Consider the following 17837-nt stretch of genomic DNA (forward strand, 5'->3'; position numbering starts at 1 on the left):
TACCCTGCAGGGGGCACTATGCTCACAGTCATGCAACTCCCACCATGCCCCGCGGCAAATCAGCAGCAGCTGCTGTGCCCCTCTGCACCAGGGGCTGCCACCCAATGGGAAGCAAGACTCCCATGAGCCTTTGCTGCAGGAACCATTTTGGTGGTCATATGACAGCCTCAGGGCTCTGCGGTGTGCACCATGTTGGAAGCCACGCGGCTCCCAGGATGCCCTGCGGCCTGCAAGGGAGGCGCTTCCTGAGCCCCCGCGCCAGGGAGGGCCCAGCTTCAGGTCACGTGACCCCTGTGAGGCCCCCACAGCTAGTCAGGAGCCGTGCACATGATGCCCTACAGGGGGCGCCATGGCAGCAGCCACTGGGTGAGGAACCAGAGGAGCCCAGTTGAGGGCCATGGGGTCACTTGTGGGTCATTGGGTCATTTGAGGGTCATGGGGGGTGCTTGTCAGCCAGGGAGTCAATCGAAGGCTGGGGGCTGCTGAGGGTCATGAGGCACCTTTGTAGGGCTGGGGAGCCCTTTTGTGGGTCAGAGGGGTCACTGATGGGCCTGGATGTGCCCTTCTGGGCTCACGTGGTAATTTGTGGGCCGGGGTGGTCACTTGTGGGGTGGGGGGGAAAGTTGTGGGTCAGCGGTCACTCGAGGGGCTGAGGGGGCACTTGTGGGCTGGGGAGACACTTCTGGCAAAGGAAATCTCTTGTGAGGATGGGACAACACTTGTGGGACTGCCACCCCCCGTGACATGCAGCCCCCCAGGCCCTCTTGGGGACCTCCTCCTCCTCTGGATGCTGTGATGCCACTGCCAGGCCGTAAGGGGACACCTTTGGTAAGACAACCCCACCCCCAAATTTCAGGGCTCTGCCCCTGCACCTCCCCTAGGTCCCTTTAACTCCCCATTTGCTCTCTCTTCCCTCTCCCAGGGCCATCGAGTCACTCCTGGAATGCCCACCTGGGCACCCCCAGCCCATGGTGGGGCCAATAAAGCAATGACACCCCAAAATTGCACCTGGGAGGTGGGGAGACCCCCAAAACTTCCTCCCTTATCTCCCCCACCTTTGGAATTGCCTCCAATCCCCTCCCTCTCCAAATGTCTCCAAGAGCATTTGGGGGCTTCTGGGGGCTCAAAAGCGCCTGTTGGTGGGGCACTGGCTGTCTCTAGGGGGTCTCTGAGAGTCTTTGGCGTGTTTGGAGGGGCTCTGAGGCTGAGGAAGGGATTTGGGGGCTGTATTTGGAGAGGCTGGAAGTGCACTGGGTGCCTCTCGGGCACCTAGAAGAGGTCTGTGGGATTTTTGGGGGAGACCCTAGGAGTGTTGAAGAAAATCTGTGAAAGATATTGGGCGTCCAGGTAGGGCTTTTGGGAGTCTTTAGCAGTCCGGGGTTGTGGGGGATGTTTTGGGGGGCCCAGGACAGTATTGGGAGGTCTGTGGGGACTAGGAATTCTATAGGGGCGCTTAGGGATTTATTGGGAGAATCAGAGCGGGGAACCCCCAAACCCGTGGGAGTGGGGCTCACCTGTCTTCTTCACCTTCACACGGCCGACATGGCGGCAGGGGGTTCTGGTGTCCCTACGCCCCTGAGGGTGCTGGGGGGGGGGGCGGTTATGGGGGAGTCAGAAGCTCCCCCTAAGCCCCCAAAAATCCCTCGTGTCCCCCCTCCCCGTCTCTCACTGGCCGCTGGTTCCGCGCCAGTTTACTCACTTCCTGGACTACAACTCCCGAAAGACCGCGGGGCCCCGTAGGACGCCGATAGAGCCGGGACTGCGGTTCCCGTCATGCCCCGCGGCCCGCGAGAGGCCCGTCAGGGCCGGGACTGTCCCCTAAGCACCGTCCCAGCTGCTCCCCAAGTGCTTCCCTGAACCATGAGTGTGCCCCGGGGCCCTGTAAGTACCCCCAGTTTCCCTCTCCTGACCCCCAAGTGCCCCTCAGGGTCCCGAAGTCCGCCCGCCCCCTACTTGCCCCCAAAATGCCCCCTGTGTGTCCCCTCGGACTCCCAAATGCTCTCCAACTGCCTCCCCGCCCCCTAAGCGCCCCTACAGATCCATTAATGATCCCACAGGCACCCCCAGCTGGCCTCCAAGCGCCCCTCGAGTGTCTCCTGGGAACTGGCGTGATGACAACAATGTAGAGAAAGACTCTGACTCTATCGCAGTATCAGCAACACTTCAGCCTTTAATTAAAATTTGAACCAAAACTGCAATTGCCGATGTGGAGGGTGGACAGGCCTCTGCCCTTTTTCGTGCCAGTCCCGTGGTCCCACTTGTAGCCAGGGAAATTGCAGAAAAAACATTCCTGCATGTTGTGCACATCAAAATTTCATGGGAATCGGGAACTGAGTCTGTGTGGTGAACTTCCCTGACAGGTGGAGATAAATCCTGTCTGATGAAGAACAGGTTGGGAGGACTCTGGGGACCTGGAGTATACACTCCTGTACCCCCTCCCCCCCGAAAACACCAGAGACCTCTTCCATCCCCTACAGACTCCCCAGTAGATCCAAAATACCCTCAGAATCCCCTCAAAAAGCTCCATAGCTCCCCCTCCCCAACAAACACCCTATAAACCCTCAGGACCCTCCCAAACCTCCCTTTACAAGCTCCTGAGGCTCTCTAAAATAACCTATCGGTCTGCCCAAACCCCCAGCACTCTCCCACACCCCCAAAAGTTGTGGCCACAACTAGTCATGGACTGCCTGAGCCACTTTTTGGGCTGATAGGTATGTAGGTATAAATCTAATAGAAAGATAAAGTGTAATATAGAAAAGGGGCCTCCAGGAGAGCTGGGGAGGGTCTTTGTCAGGGGACAGGATGGAGGGTGAGGGTTTTCACCTGCCAGAGGACAGGGTTAGATGGGATTTTGGGAAGAAATTCCTCCCTGTGAGGGTAGTGAGACCCAGGCACAGATTGTCCAGAGAAGCTGCAGCTGCTCCATCCCTGGAAGTGTCCCAGGCCAGGTTGGACAGTGCTTGGAGCAACCTGGGATCGTGGAAGATGTCCCTGCCCATGGCAGGGGATGGATTGAAATGACCTTTGAAGTCCCTTCCAACCCAAACCAGCCTGAGATACTAAAAGGGGGGGAGGTTTGGGGTAGGAAACCTTGGCTGACCCCAGGTGCCCTCCCAGGCTGCTCCATCACTCACGCTTCAGGAAGAGACCGCAAGAGAAACCTGATGAGAAAGCTCCTGGGGGAGATGGGCTGGGGGCGGGGTGTGAGTCCCTCAGGAACTGCTCCAGCCCTTTCCAGTCTCAGGTGGAGGCACTTGGGGCATGATTCTTACCCAGCAGGTGTCCCAATGGGGGAGAAGATGGGTTCAGCCTCTTGATGCAGCCTGTCCTGATCCCACTGCAGAGCCTTTCTGCCCTTCAGCAGATCCACACTCCCACACAAGTTGGTGTCATTTGTCAACTTAGTTTGACTTCCACTTGATCCCCTCATCCAGATCATCAGTAAAGATGTTGAACGGGACTGGACCCAGCACTGACTCCTGGGGTCACCCACAAGTAATTGGGTGTTATGGATAGAATGGGAGCTTCAGACAAGCCACGTTTTAGACTAAGATTTTTTGGGTACAGCTGGAATTAGGAGGCCTGCACCTAAACCACTCTGGCTCACAAGTTCTAAGAGTGGCAGATCAGGTCTATTATGAAATTAGTTATTTATTGAATAGACAGGAGATAATAGACAAAAGGTCTTGAACTGAGTTACTAACTACACGGTATAAAACAGAAGAACTACTAGTAGGTTACATAAAACAGCTCACAACATTAAGGTACCTATATCAAAGCTAGGAAAGAAATAGTACAGATTAGGAGTCAATGTAATTTACCACCAAACTGGCAAGAGTGTGCAGAGTCCTTTCACTCAACCCTCAAGAAAGGAACCACAAAACCAGCATCCCAACTTTGTGGGGAAAGCCCCACACATTTCCAGGGAATGTGCAGAAACTTCTATTTTGTGAAAGTTTGGTGTAGCTTTAATAGATTGTGAAGCAAAGTGTCTGTCAGAAATTCCAGCTTATCTTTCCATAATCTTGCTTCCACAGCAAGATGTTTATTGTCAGCTACAAGTGCTGCTTCCATGGCACCCAAATAACCATGACACAAGTGGCCTTTAGTGATTTATTTCACCAATTAGCAAGCTCTTGGGGCAGGGAACACGTCCTGCTACACTGGCCCCAGTTGGATTTAGTTCCATTCCCCACCACACTCTGGGCTTGGGCATCAGCCAGTTTTTCATCCAGCAAACAGTTGCCCTGTCCAATCCATGAGCAGCCAGGTTCTCCAGTGTCAAAGGCTTTACTGCTGTCTATAAATATCCATCCACGGCCCTTCCCTCATCTCCTGAGTGGGTCATTCTGTCACCGCCTGCAGACCCTTGGCCTGGGCGGGAACAACCTGCGGCACTGAGCAGCCGCGGCATCCCAGGGCCTCCCGTGGCTTTGCCGGCTTTCCCTGGCCCGCAGCCGCTGCAGGAGGTGAGCGTGGCCACACTGCAGCCGGTGCAGGTGACCCTGGGCGTGCTGGAGCTGCTGCCAATGTGCTGCGCTGCCTGAGCCCACACCCGCGTCAGCTGCCGCCTTTCCGCTCCCTGCACGGCCTCTGGGAGCTGAAGCTGCAGGTGCAGCAGCCACAGGGAATGCGCGTGGTCCCACAACGCTTCTTCCAGGGCCTCAGTGCCTTGCACTCGCTCTGCCTGTCACAGAACTCGCTCTCGGCCATCCCTGCCGATGCCTTCGGTGACCTGGCACAGCTGGAGTGTTGCAGCATGAATAGCTGCTAGGCAGGTCCAGGATAAAGAAGCAAAAATGGCCTGTGCATGGTATCCACAGATGTTTAATTCAGCCACGCAGTAACATGTTCAGGTCCCAGGCACACACACATGGAGGGTCCAGGTTTCTTTCTCCCCAGGGGCCCGGGGTCCCTCTGATCTCCGGGCAGTACAAAGAGAAGGGCCAATCAGGGAATAGGGAGGGAGTGCCTCAGGGGCACGGGGGAAAGAGCCAATGGGGTCTTATCGGCTTTTTGAGGGAAGCTTCTTGTGTTTCCCCAACCATCGGGATGCCCCCCAGGTTCTCCACAGTGCAATACCTGACACTGGCTGGCAGCAGTGGCGGGATGGGCCGCCTGCCTGCCGGCATCTTCAAGAACCTGAGCCAACTGCACAACTTGAACCTGTTGAGTGCAGGATTGCGCAGCCTTGGCCCTGAGGTGTTCGGCAACCTGACACAACTGAAGGAGCTGCGCCTGGCCAAGAATGAGCTGCCTGCATTGGATGTTACTCTGGCCATGGATTTGCTGCTTTAAAATGTTTTACTTTCCACAGGTTGTCTGGGCTGTGTTACACAAGAGGTCATTGTTTCACCTTTTATAATTCAGAGATTATGATGATGCTACTTAATAATCTCCCTTGCAGCACATGTGCCAGGCAGATACTTCGCTCTCCAGACTTTGACTTGTGCATAATTTACCCCTTACTTGCTCATAACTTTCCTTTGCTGGGCTACTCCCAGTGAACATCACCAAATCCCATAAGACCAGTCCTGACTGCGCCAAAATAAAGTTAAATTGTGAATGTTATTTTTCTCAAGGATTTTAAGGTTTATAAATCCCCTGTTCTGAAGTGATATGGGGTGTGGCAGGCAAGACCTAAAGGATTTAGAGATAAAGGCAGCATTTTTCATTTTTTTAAAATGAAAAATAAAGTATTTTCACTCAGACATGACAGGCTCTCCCTGCTGCTGCAGGGTTTGGGGAGGGAATGTGGGAATGTCCAGCAGGTCCTGACACCTCATTTTTGCTTAAGTGAAGATTCTGAAATGGCAAAGGAAAAGTATCCGGAAACTTTAGAAGCTGAGGAAAACTACCCAAATACTGGTTGCTGAGGCTCTTGCCTGTATTTTGGGCAGTGAAAGAATAGCTGGGGTTGGAAGGGCCTCTGGAGATCAACCAAAAAAATATCCTGGTCTGGCAAAGTCACCTCACCTCAGAATATTTGGGGTTTGGGAGGTGAAACCTAATTTGTGTCCCTGAAGGGATGGATGGAGTTTTCTCCAGGTTTGAGTTTAAAGGAAACAGAACTATGAGTGTTTGTGAAAAACACGTTCACTCTCTTGTGAAAATTTTAAAAGTTTAATAAAGGACAATAGGAGACAAGGACCATAAAGCAAAGGTTATTACGGCCGGGTGCATCCTGGCACTCAGCCAAGACCACAGTGTCACCTTCAGGGAAACCCCTAAGTACCTTTTCCTTTATATCAGCCCGTTGCATGTTCATAGACTCTTACGTATATCCATAAATTAGTTTACATTTTCCAGGAACTATTTTACATGACCCCTCCTTTGGTCCACCTTTTTCAATCATGCGTGTTTCCTGGTTGTGGTTTTGACTCCTTCTCCTATTTGTTTGGGCCTTGGTCCATGCTTTCTTCAGATGGTGAGTGCTGATATTTGGCATATCTGTAGCAGGTGTCCTCATCCTGTGTTTATTGAATGTTATTCCATCCAAGCAGGCATTTTAACACATGCATAGCTATTTCACTACTGTTTCTAAGCTTAATTGATAGTAGAAATACAAACAATATCTTTATAACAATATATCACACATATAAAATAAATTTTAATATTTGCAAAAAGCTAATATTATGTATCTATAATAGTGTTGCACTGCTCTCAGCCCTGTGGGATGTGGCAGAACAGGTGAGGTTCCTCCCTGCCCACCTCTCCCTCAGCCCACCTGCTGAGTCCTTCTGAAAGGCTGCCAAGGGAGCAACCCACTTTGCTCTCCTCATACATCCAAGAACTCTTCCGTCATGGAAGGCAATTAGATTGGTTCTGTGATGTAATTTTATGGAGTCCAGTGGGGAACCTTCTCCCTGCCTTCCTCCTGGTTTATCTCATGTGCCTCTTCCTGCTTTATTCTCTATTGCTCTGTCCTGCTCCCCGTGCTGTGAGTGTCAGGTGGGGGGCTGGGGAAGTTGGCAGGAGACAAAGACCACTCACCCCAGAAGTGGCTGCCAGAACTCAGGCTAGCTCTTAGAATTCCAGTGCCACGCCAGGAGTGGGGAACTGCCTTGGTATGGGGATTTAGCAGAGGCAGAACCTTTATAGCCACTTGCTCTAAAGTGCCAGACACAAGCCACAACAGGGAGCGGGCAGAAGAGAAAGGAAACCTCTCCATATTGAGGTTCCACAAGGAACAGTTTATTCCTGATGAAAGGTGCAGGACAAAGAGCCCATAGCTCCATTGTGCCAGGGGTTTTGTACAGATACAAGTCAGGGGGAGGATACAAACAGCTAACCAACAGGGAATCCCCACGGGATGAGTGAGGGGATTATGTGGAGTGTCCCGGGCCAACTGGGATACAAGGGTGGAGAGCATGGGGAGCATGGGTCACATGAGCCAATGGGGCTTGGAGGAGTAGGGGAATTCCAAAGGGGTGTTGCAGGACAGGGATTGGCCTGAGGTTTAAGTGGCAGGGGAGGTTCGGGAATCAAGGGCTGGGTTGCCTTGACAGGCAGGGAAAGAGCTGGAACAAGGGGTGGGGAATGGCATGAGGGACAGGTTTGAGGGAGGATAAAATCCAGGGGTAAACCAACTTGGGAAGAACATGGGGATACAACAGAACAAACCACTTAACAAGGAATCAATAAAATAAATTCAAACTGCAACAACCCCAATGTTCTTGTGGCAACAGAGAGCTTTTATTTCCCAAGCCCTTGCTTATATAGGGCATTTGAAAAATCCCATTTGGATACTTTCATAGGTCAGAACTCTACTCCCCTTCAGGTCCTGGCCAAGGAAACACCTGCCGCCTTGGGAGAGATGTGACTGGGCGAGGCCCCCATCAGTCAAACCAGGGGTGGTTGGTTTGTCTATCACAAACCAATTAAAATATGGTGACACTGTGCCATCATTCATCACTGTGCCATATCTCCTCTCCGTATCCCTCTGTCCTGCTCCCTGTGCTATCATTCCTCCCTGTAACTAGCAGAACTTTCTTTCCCCCAATTGTCTGTATGCCATAATCACTTGCAAGTTGCTCCTGCTTTCACGGAATCACAAAATCAGTTTGGTTGGAAGGGGCCAGCGGATCATCTGGTTCAACCTTCCTGCTCAGGCAGGATCATCCAGGGCACATGGCACAGGATTGTGTCCAGACCTACAGTGCCCTGTAGATCCAGATGAGCTCAGTGTACACAAACCATGTGATGGAAGTTCCTACTGAGGTGCCATCACCATATACCAACTCATTGGCAGTGATGTCATGGAAAGGAGAACAAAGAGTTGATAATTTGGTTACCAAATTCTCACAATATGAAGAAAGTATCTTTTTCACCCTATGGGCTTGCATCTTGTCTGTGGAAAAGACCTCCAGCAACTGAAAGAAGTGCCCTATGCTCCACTAGCATAGACTGGACTCTATAGGGGGCAAGTTCCCTCTGCTCAAGAGAGAGGGGCACACCACAAGGTAACCTGTGGTTTTACTTGCCTGACCATGGTGAAGACATATGGAAGTGGGATATAAAACCCACCTCTGCCTTGGCAGCACAGGCATGTGAGTTGAGAGGAAAAATTAACCACCACAGAAAACTCTTCAAGGAAAAATGCCACTCAGTTTCCACTGGGCAAGTCTTCAGGTGGAATTGAAGGGCTGATGTTACTTCTGACCCTCTGGAAGGGACCTCCAGATCATATTTACAAGAAGCAAGCAATAAGTATCATAATCAGAGCTAGAGGGGCCCTAGCTCCAGCCAGGTGTGGAAAAAGGACAGTGGAGTCAGTTGGACTGTGTGGATCCATAGCCTGGCACAGCAGAGCCAAAGGAGCACAAGGCTTTAGTTGACACAGGTGCACAATGCACCCTGATGCCATCATTCAGGGGGAGAATCCTTCTCTGTTTCTGGGATGACAGGGGGATCCCAACAGGGACTATACTGGAAGCTGGAGTGGTCCTGACTGGGCATGAGTGGCAGAAAAATGCCATTGTTGCTGGCCTAGAGGCTCCATGTATCCTTGGGACAGATCACCTCAGAAGAGGTATTTCAAGGACCCAAAAGGACACCATTGGGCTTTGGGAGAGCTGCTGTGGAAACAGAAGAAATTAAGACAGCTGAAACCCTTGCTTGGTCTTTCAGAGGATCCTTCTGCTGTGGGACTGCTGAGGTAGCTGAAGAACAGCAGGTGCTGGTGTCCAGCACAACAGTGTCCCATTGGCAACGTGGCACCGACTGGGACTTCAGCACCCATGGCACAGACAGGAAAACCAGGGCATTTGGAACAGCCAGGGCTTGGGAAAAGCAGGTACTGCCTGACTCACCTGATCTCCTGCTGTGCCCAGGTGACCCCGGTGGATGTTGGACATGTGTGGATGTGTCTGCCTGCAGCTCAGCAAAGCCTTTGGCACTGCCTCCATCTCCCTGCCTCTCCTGGAGCACCTGCAGCTTGCAGCTGGGACAGGTGTCTCTCTCTGGGAACACCTGACTGATGGCCAGGCCAAGGAGGAATGGGAATGGGGCCACAGCCAGCTGGGGCTGGGCACTGCTGGGTTCCCAGGGCTCAGTGTTGGGGCCGGTCCTATTCAACATCTGGCCTGGGTGGACAACTAGGGGCAACTGGGAGGCTTGATGGGGTCAAATAAGGAGTGTGGTGGCCCACTGGGAAAACTGGGGGTTAACTGGAGGTCTGGAAGGCAATGCCCTCAAGAGACCCCAAAGCCCACCTGGGCCACCATGGGTTCACTAACGAACGCCCCAATCTGCTTCTCCCAATGGATTTCATGGACAGTTGTAATCCTTGACTGACCCTCACTGGGTACTGGGAGGCACAGGGAGCTACTCGGACCATGTTGGGAGACAACTGAAGACACACTGGGAGCAAAGAGAAGATGCTGGAACCATGTTGGGGGTACTGGGACCATAACTGGGGCAACTGGGATCATACAGGAGGGGACAACTGGAACCACACTGGGTTCATACTGGGAGTGTCTGGAACCACACTGGGGGCAACTGGTATCACACTGGGAGTGACTGGGATCATAGTGGGATCATTCTAGCAGTGACAGGAATTGATTGGGACTGTTGGGGGTGTGACAGGGATCATACTGAGAGTCGTTGTGATCATACTGGACTCTCACTGGGAGTGACTGGAAAGCACTAAAATCATACTGCAGGGGACTGGAATCATACTGGGATCATTCTGGGAGTAAATGGAACCATGCAGATTACCGAGAGCAACGGGAACCACATGAGAGTGACTGGGATCACACCAGAACGATTACAGAGCCCGCACTGGCACCGCACGGGGACGATAACTGAGACTAGCCGGGGCAGCACCGAGGCGCGGGGTGCCTGGGGGCGGGGCCATGCAGAGTTATGCTAATGAGCTCTCGGCGGGCGGAGTCCGGCGCGGCACCGGGCGGTCGCGCGCCCCGATTGGCGCGCGGAGGGAAGTAACGTCATTGATCGGCGCGGCGGGAGATTTGAACGGCGCGGGGCGGCGGATCCCGGCAGCGCGTGGGGGCCCCGCACAGCTGAGCTCACCCCGACTCTCCCTTCCCCAGCCGCTGGGTCCCCTTCTGAACTGGCCCTGACCCTGCGGTGGACTCGGCAACACCATGCCCCGCCCCAAACCCACCCCCCGACGGCGCGGGCGTTCCCCAGCCCCCCCATCGCCCCCGCGGCGGGCACGCAGTGAGTGAGGGGCGGGGGACTCCCCTTATAGACACCCCTTATGGACCTCCTACGTCGAGCCCACTTTCAGGCCCCCCTCTAGAGCACTCCTATGGACTCCCTCTATTGTTTTCCTCCGCCCCTAGCCTGTGCCCTATATACCCCTATATGCTTCCACCTCCTAGAGTCACCTCACATTCCCTCTCCCCTATAACCCCTCTACCCCCATACTCCCTGTCCCCTATAACTCCTGTATGTCGGCCATCACTATAGCTCCCTATAGATCCTTTATACCCACAATGTCCCCCCAGACCTTACAGATCCCTTATAACCCCCACACCCTTCCCCTGTCTCCCTGGCCCCTATAGATCCCCTATAGCCCCCTGTGTTCTGACAGGCCCTATAGATCTATACCCCCAATGTTCCTTCAGATCCCCCCATCTGTGCCCTCCAGGCTAAATACATCCCCTAAAGCCCCCACTGACCCCTATCCGATGCCCCCACAGGGCGCCGCCCAGGGCAGCGGGCATTGCAGGAGATCCGCAAGTACCAGAGCAGCACCCGCCTGCTGCTGCGCCCCGGCCCCTTTGCCCGCCTGGTGAGAACCCCCCACATCGCTAAAATCCCCAGACACCCCGATTTCTCCCCCAGAACTTCCCTAGCACCCCCCATGGACTCCCAAACTCCCCTGGGACCACACAGATCATCTCAGATACCCACAAAATCTACTGTGGGACCCCCAAACCCCTCCAGGACCCCCCCAATTTCACCCCAGAACCTCCAGCATTGTCTGGGATCTTCCAAACCACTCTGGATCCCCTCTCTTGAGATCCCCAAATCCGTCTCAGGACACCCCAGATCAACTCTCTCGACCCTGCAACTTCCCCCAGAGCCTTCAAATCCACCCTGGGACCCTTCAGCTCCCCATTGGACTCTCCCAAATACCCACTGAAACCCTTCAAACAATCCCGAGGACCCCTTCAAATCCAACCCCAAATCCACCCTGGGACCCCTGAAATCCAACCTGGAACCCTACAACCTCCCCCTGAACCCCATCCCAAAAACCCACTGCGATTTTCCAACCCCCTACAGACCCACCAAGTTACCCCCCAGAACCCCAAATTCCCCCCTGGGACTCTTCAAGACCATCCCTTTCCCCCCGCCCCCCCCCCCCCCCTCCCAATCCTGTTCCATCCCTCCCCATGTCCTTGTCCTCCCCATCCTTGTGACATGGTGGGCCTGTCCTCCCCCAACATCCTTGCATATCCTCCAATGTCATTCTGTGGTTCCAGACATCCTTGTGTCCTGCCACCTTCAGAGGCTGCATGGATTGAGAGTTCCCTGTGCCCCTCCTGCTGTGCTGGCACTGTCCCCCCGTCCCATCGGGGTGTCCCCATGTTCCCATGGCTGAGCATGTTCCCAAGATGTTCCCAGAGTGGTGCTTCCCCCCTGCCTCCCACCTGGCAGACCCCAGGGTGTCCCCATGGTGATGTTCCCATGTCCCCACTCCCCAGTGTATTCCCAGGTGCTCCTGTCCCCAGTGTTCCTCTCCCTGGGGTGTCCCCAAAGTGTCTCCAGGGTGATAACAAGGGTGTCCCCAGGTCCCTGGGATGTCCCCAGGGCAGTGTCTCCACGTCTCCAGGGTGTTGCCATGGTGGTGGCCCCAGCCCGGGATGTCCCCAATGCCCCCATATCCCCTCCATGTTGTCCCGATGTCCCCGCACTCCCTGTGACCCTGCTGCCCCCATGTGCCCCCCTTGCTGTGCCCTCTCTGCCGCAGGTGCGGGAGATCTGCCTGCTCTTCACCCGCGGGGTCGATTACCGCTGGCAGAGCATGGCCCTGCTGGCGCTGCAGGAGGTGCGGCTCGGGGGGCCCAGGCGTGATGGAGGGACTGGAGGGGCCCTATGGGTCCTGCAGGGGTATCCAGGGACTTAGGGGTGTGGGGAAGGGGCTGAGGGGGATCTCATGGGTACTTAGAAGGTTTCCATGGGGGCTGGGGGGCTGTGGGTGCTGCAGGGGGAATCTCTGGGTGGTGGGGGTGTCTCTGGGGGCTGGGGAGGTCCAAGAAGGTCTCTTTGGATGCTTGGATGAGGCTGAGTGGTTTGTTGGGTGTATGTGATGGGAGCTGAGGGGGAGTCTAGGAGGGTCTCCATTGGCTGGGGGTAGGGTCTATGGGTTCTGGGACAGGGTTCCATGGATATTGAGAGGGTCTCTGGGTGCTGGGTGGGAGGGGGTCCCTTATTCCCAGGGTCTGTCAGGGATTGAAGATGGGTCATTGGGTCTTGATCCCCCCCTAACACATTTGCAAGCACAAGGTGCTTCGGTCACCCATGGGTGGGTTTGGAGGGACTCTGCCCCCTGGGTGTGTGTTTGGGGGGAGTCTCTGACCCCAGGGGAAGGTGTGGGGGTTGGGGCATGCTGGGGAGCTTTGGGGACCCTCCCTCAGGTTTTGGTTCACAGGCAGCAGAGGCCTTCATGGTGAGGCTGTTGGAAGACGCATACCTGTGCTCGCTGCACGCCCGCCGAGTCACCCTGTTCCCCAAGGATCTGCAGCTGGCCCGGCGCCTGCGAGGGCCTGAAGCGGGGGGCATCTGAATGAGGACCCCCTGGGGAGTCTCTCCTGATAATTTCACACCCATAATCTTACTGGGACCTCCTATGGGACCATCATGCTGAGACCCCCCCCCACCCATAGGGGTCCCTCAAGCCCCCCCACGTGGACCCACCCCATAGACTTCCCCACCTCAGGATCCCCAACAACCCCTTCAGGGACCCATCCCCGGGTGAAGGTCCCCTTCCTTTGTCCAGCACCTCTCAGATTATTGAGGACCCCTACCCATGATCCCCCTGGAACCCCCATCACCAGGATGCCAGTCCCAGGGAAGCCTACTCAGGACCTCCACCCTGCTGGAGACCCTCCCAGTTCTGCTGTACCCCAATAAATGTTTGTGACCCCTAGGTGCTGTTGCTGGGGAGTTTGGAAGGGATTTGGAAGTAAGGCACCACAGGGGGTAACTCTGGAGGGCAGGAGAACCCACAGGGAGAGGTCCTCTGAGCATTTTAGGTGAGGGCACCTGGGATGGGGGCCAGGAAGGTCTTGGGGCCCAAGGGGTTCCACGTATAGTGGTGGTGGGGGGTCGTCTAAGGGGTTGGTGCTTAAGGGATTCGCTTTTTGAGCGGAGGTCAAGGCTTTAGGGGCGGTGCTTAGAGGTGGCTTGAAAGTTGCTTTGACATCTCTAAGGACCCTATAAGCAGCAGTACATCTGATAATGAGGAAATCACATTACAACCCCAAATTAATGATGAAACCTTCTATGATAGTCAGGGTCTGCACACTGTTACTAAAACAGTGTGGTACGCAGCAGCCAAGCAAAGTTCCAGGAAAAGTATAGCACACTTACATAGTAATCGGAAACTGGATATGTTTGGAGAGTGCCTCTGGAAGAGGATAATTAAATAATTTGTCTGAGGTGAAGGCCCAAGGCTTCTGGAGGCCAGAAGTGTTTTTAATGGTGAGTGACTAGAGAAAACTGTGGTTTTTAACTTGGAATGCTGCCTATTGAGCAGGAGGTTGCATCCATTAGAGAGGAGTGATTGCTTAGGATTGAGACCCCAACCATAGATCATGGGACAGAGAGTGTACAGAAGGCAGTGTTTTTGCAACTGATGAATGACAGATGTTCCAGGACAGCCCTCACCCACGTCACTGGTTAACCAAGTATGTGGCTGCCATGGTTAGTTTTGCTGAACGTGATAAAACACTGCGGCAGAATTTCAGGATCACTTGAAGCAAGTGTTAACCCCACAGAGAGAAAGACAAGGGAAAAGACTCTTATCGTGGGGAAAGATCCTCAGGGCTAATTGGCTATGGCAGAAGGATTAGTTTCACTTAACAATTAGTAAACAGAACAACAATCAGGAGATTGGAATTGCACCAAGGAAGCAGACTGCCCAAAAGGGGGCAGCAGGGTCCCAGTGCATGATGGAATGCAGTTTGAGTGAAAGGCTTGCAGAAAGGAATTTCTCAGGAAGTGATAAATTATCCACTGCTGTTCTGGAGAATGTAGTACTTGGGGAAAAGGAAAGTTGCACTCTTTTGCCACAAGCAGGATAAAGATGTTGATGTGGGTGTTGGAACTCCTGAGAGACCTATCATTACTATGGCCTCACAGGCTAATGTTGTTATTTGGAGTCTTAGAAACAACTTTTGGCATCCTCAGTGAGCTGGGGGCTGGCAGCTGCAAACATTTAAGGAAGCTCACCAAAAGTAAGACTTACACAGAAAATGAGGTATCAGAGTTACCACTGGCTTCTGAGATGGAGACAGGAGAAAAGCTGAGAATCCAAGTGGATAAACTTATGACTGAGAAAGACCATCTTAAGACTCAACTTGCTTCAGCAGAGTGTAAGGAAAGACAATTATTTTAGAATTTGAATAGAGAAATTATAGAAGAAAGAAACAAGAGCTGAGAGAGGAAACCTTATTTATCCCTGTTACTAAGAAATGAACAATTGCAGAAACAGTTCCAGGAAGAAAAGGAGAAGAGCTGAAAACCAAAAGAAACAGCAAAAGTGATGCCTAAACAAGCTACGAATTTACCCTGTATTGTGCAGAGTCCATTCAGGTGGCTGATTTACAGAAGCATTCCACGCACAAGCCAAGTGAAACTGAAATGCAAAAAGTGGAACCCTATCAATACATACTAATGACCCACACATCCAGATTCCAGTTGGTTCTTGTCAATGATTAATTATATTTCTAATAGATATAGGAACACAGCATTCAGTAGTAATGAAGCAGGACGCCAAGAAGTTGGGTGGATGACTGTTGCCTTCTGATATAAGGCAAAGTGACCTGGTTTCGAGGAGCAGCACGGCAACCCAAACTCACCAGGGTCGCTCGGGCCAAAGAGCATGCAGATACCAATGTGGTAGATGGTCAAAGGCCTTTATTGTCTCATCTTGTGGGGTTTTATAGTCTAAGGGGCTTCTCTACGTCAGAGGGGGTCTGCAGTACTATCTATGGCTAGTAAGGAGTGGAAAGTTACCAGCATTACTATCGTTAGGGGGGTTAAATTCCTAGTTACATTCCTAGGGTGATCTCTTATCTCAGGGGATTAGGGGAAAAGGAATCCTGCTGCTTTCTGTCACATCGCGTGATCTTCCGATTGCCTGTCCCTATCTACCACATATGACCCAGACGCTAAGAGTTAAAATCACTTTAGTAAATGGAGCACATGTTATCTGTCAAGCTGCTACGGTTAATTTATGGGTCCTGGATGAGAAGTGGATACTGGCTACTTGCTTTGCAATCAAAGATCACAATGACAATATTTAGGGTTTTGATATTCTGAACGTTTAAGTCTCTTGTCTGCCTGATGTCAGTGAGTCAATGTTAAAAAACCCTAAAAGGAATCCAGAAACTGTGCTGACTCCACATGGCACCTGCACTCCCTGATCCAAAGACTGCTAGTGTGTCCCCGTGCTGGATTTCTGCATCAGGGAGAAGTGGAATTTCTGAAGTTCTGGCCAATGTGGCCCCACTAAGAGTTGAATACCCAATTACTGCAAACCTAACAGCCACAATACAAGCACCCGTGTGCTTGGGCATAGATGAGGTGGTGACAGGTTAAAAGAAAAAAGGTACTATCACTCAGTCACACTCCTATCTCTCCTGTCAGACACAGTGGCCAGTGATCATTTTAACACTCCAGCCACACAGAACATGCCAGTGTTTAGCCAATGTTCAACTGTTGGCATTGCCATTATGTCACAGATCACAGAATATTCTGAGTTGAAAGGGACCCACAAAGATCATCAAGTCCAGCTGTTAAGTGAATGGGCCATACACAGATTGAACCAACAACTGTGGTTCAGCACCATGCTCAGACCAACTGAGCCGCTCTTAGGGTCTGGCTCATGAAAGAGCTGAACATATAGTTGTGGCTTATGATTTATAACAGGCAGTTGAACACCAGTACCACATCTACAATCACTGCTATACTAAACTTTGCGGAACTGATAGCTCAAATTAGGAGAGCATGCTACCCAGGGAGGACAACTCAAATTGCAGGAGACCCCCCTGAAAACACAGGAAGCAGCAACAGCAGTGGACAAGCACTTCATAAAGCTGAAGTTGAGATTCCTCCTGAAGAATGTCAAGGCCTAACACCATGAAAGACCAAAGAAATATTCACTATTCAACTCAACCACATTTAAAGAGATGGAACAGAGAGATTCTGAGTGGGAAAAAGGAATTTTGTCATTAACAACTTGAGCCACTAAGGGGTAACCTGTTCAGGCTAATGCTGCTGAGACCCATACTGTTTTTTCTATCCAGGAATGATATCAGTAATGATTCCAGCATATCCCCACTGAGGATCAAGTTAAACATCGGAGGACAGCTTATCCTTATTGGAGGAGTAATCACTGCCAGCAAGAAGCAAATTTGGTTCACATATTAACAAGTTCAACTCACAGGGTAGAGTCACTTCTTTTATTTAAGATAATAAGTATGGTAACTTAGGACATGCATTCTACATCACACATGCTTTTCAGTTGTAAGCGCAATTAATTGAATATGACCAGGGATTTTACCCATTACCCAAGTTAGATAACACTTCCAATGTCCAAGGATTGCTCCCACCAAAAAGGTGCCATGATAGAGAGGTCTTGGCTGGCCTTTACCTCCCCTGTGCAGCCTCTCATCAGCACCGCAAACACTGAGGCTACATGCTTTCCTTCCTACAGAAGAGAACTCTCATTCTCATCCAGGAGCCCATCATTAAAATGTGGATACCACCTCTGATATTATATATACCCAAAGATGACTCTCATACAAAAGCTGCCATATCAGAAAGCTTTTGCTGATCTTTACCCCCCTAGGGCAGCCTGTAACTTGCACCTAAACCACTGGGGCTATGTGCTTTCCTTCCCATGGTAAAGTATAATGACTGAACCTTCCAATCATGTAAGTCGCACTTCTTCTAATACCCTTCCCCAACTCCTGTGGCCTCCCTGCCCCTCTCCCACTTTCCCCTTTTCCTTTCCATTGTCCTACTACCCCTTTTTTTTTTTATGTTCCCACAAATTCCTACCTCCTTTTCCCCCCTTCCATGGCCTCCCTCCACTAATTCCACTAATCCCTTTCCCCAGAGTTCCTTCATAATACCAG

At 52.2% G+C, this 17837-nt stretch overlaps 1 protein-coding gene and 1 long non-coding RNA gene across 2 annotated transcripts; both read left to right on the plus strand.

Annotated features, from left to right (window-relative positions):
• Positions 1-269: 269 nt before the first annotated feature.
• On the plus strand, positions 270-1032 carry LOC135450770 (uncharacterized). The gene is made up of 3 exons (XR_010441156.1): positions 270-366; positions 759-828; positions 923-1032. It is a non-coding gene; the product is annotated as an uncharacterized LOC135450770 (long non-coding RNA).
• A 9440-nt stretch (positions 1033-10472) lies between these two features.
• Positions 10473-13610, plus strand: CENPA (centromere protein A). The gene is made up of 4 exons (XM_064719957.1): positions 10473-10683; positions 11169-11260; positions 12443-12520; positions 13124-13610. The coding sequence occupies exons 1-4, from the start codon at positions 10608-10610 to the stop codon at positions 13256-13258; spliced, it is 381 nt and encodes a 126-aa protein (XP_064576027.1). The 5' UTR covers positions 10473-10607; the 3' UTR covers positions 13259-13610.
• Positions 13611-17837: the final 4227 nt, after the last annotated feature.

This window comes from Zonotrichia leucophrys, chromosome 8, assembly GCF_028769735.1.
Source record: "Zonotrichia leucophrys gambelii isolate GWCS_2022_RI chromosome 8, RI_Zleu_2.0, whole genome shotgun sequence".
NCBI classification, from domain to species: domain Eukaryota; kingdom Metazoa; phylum Chordata; class Aves; order Passeriformes; family Passerellidae; genus Zonotrichia; species Zonotrichia leucophrys.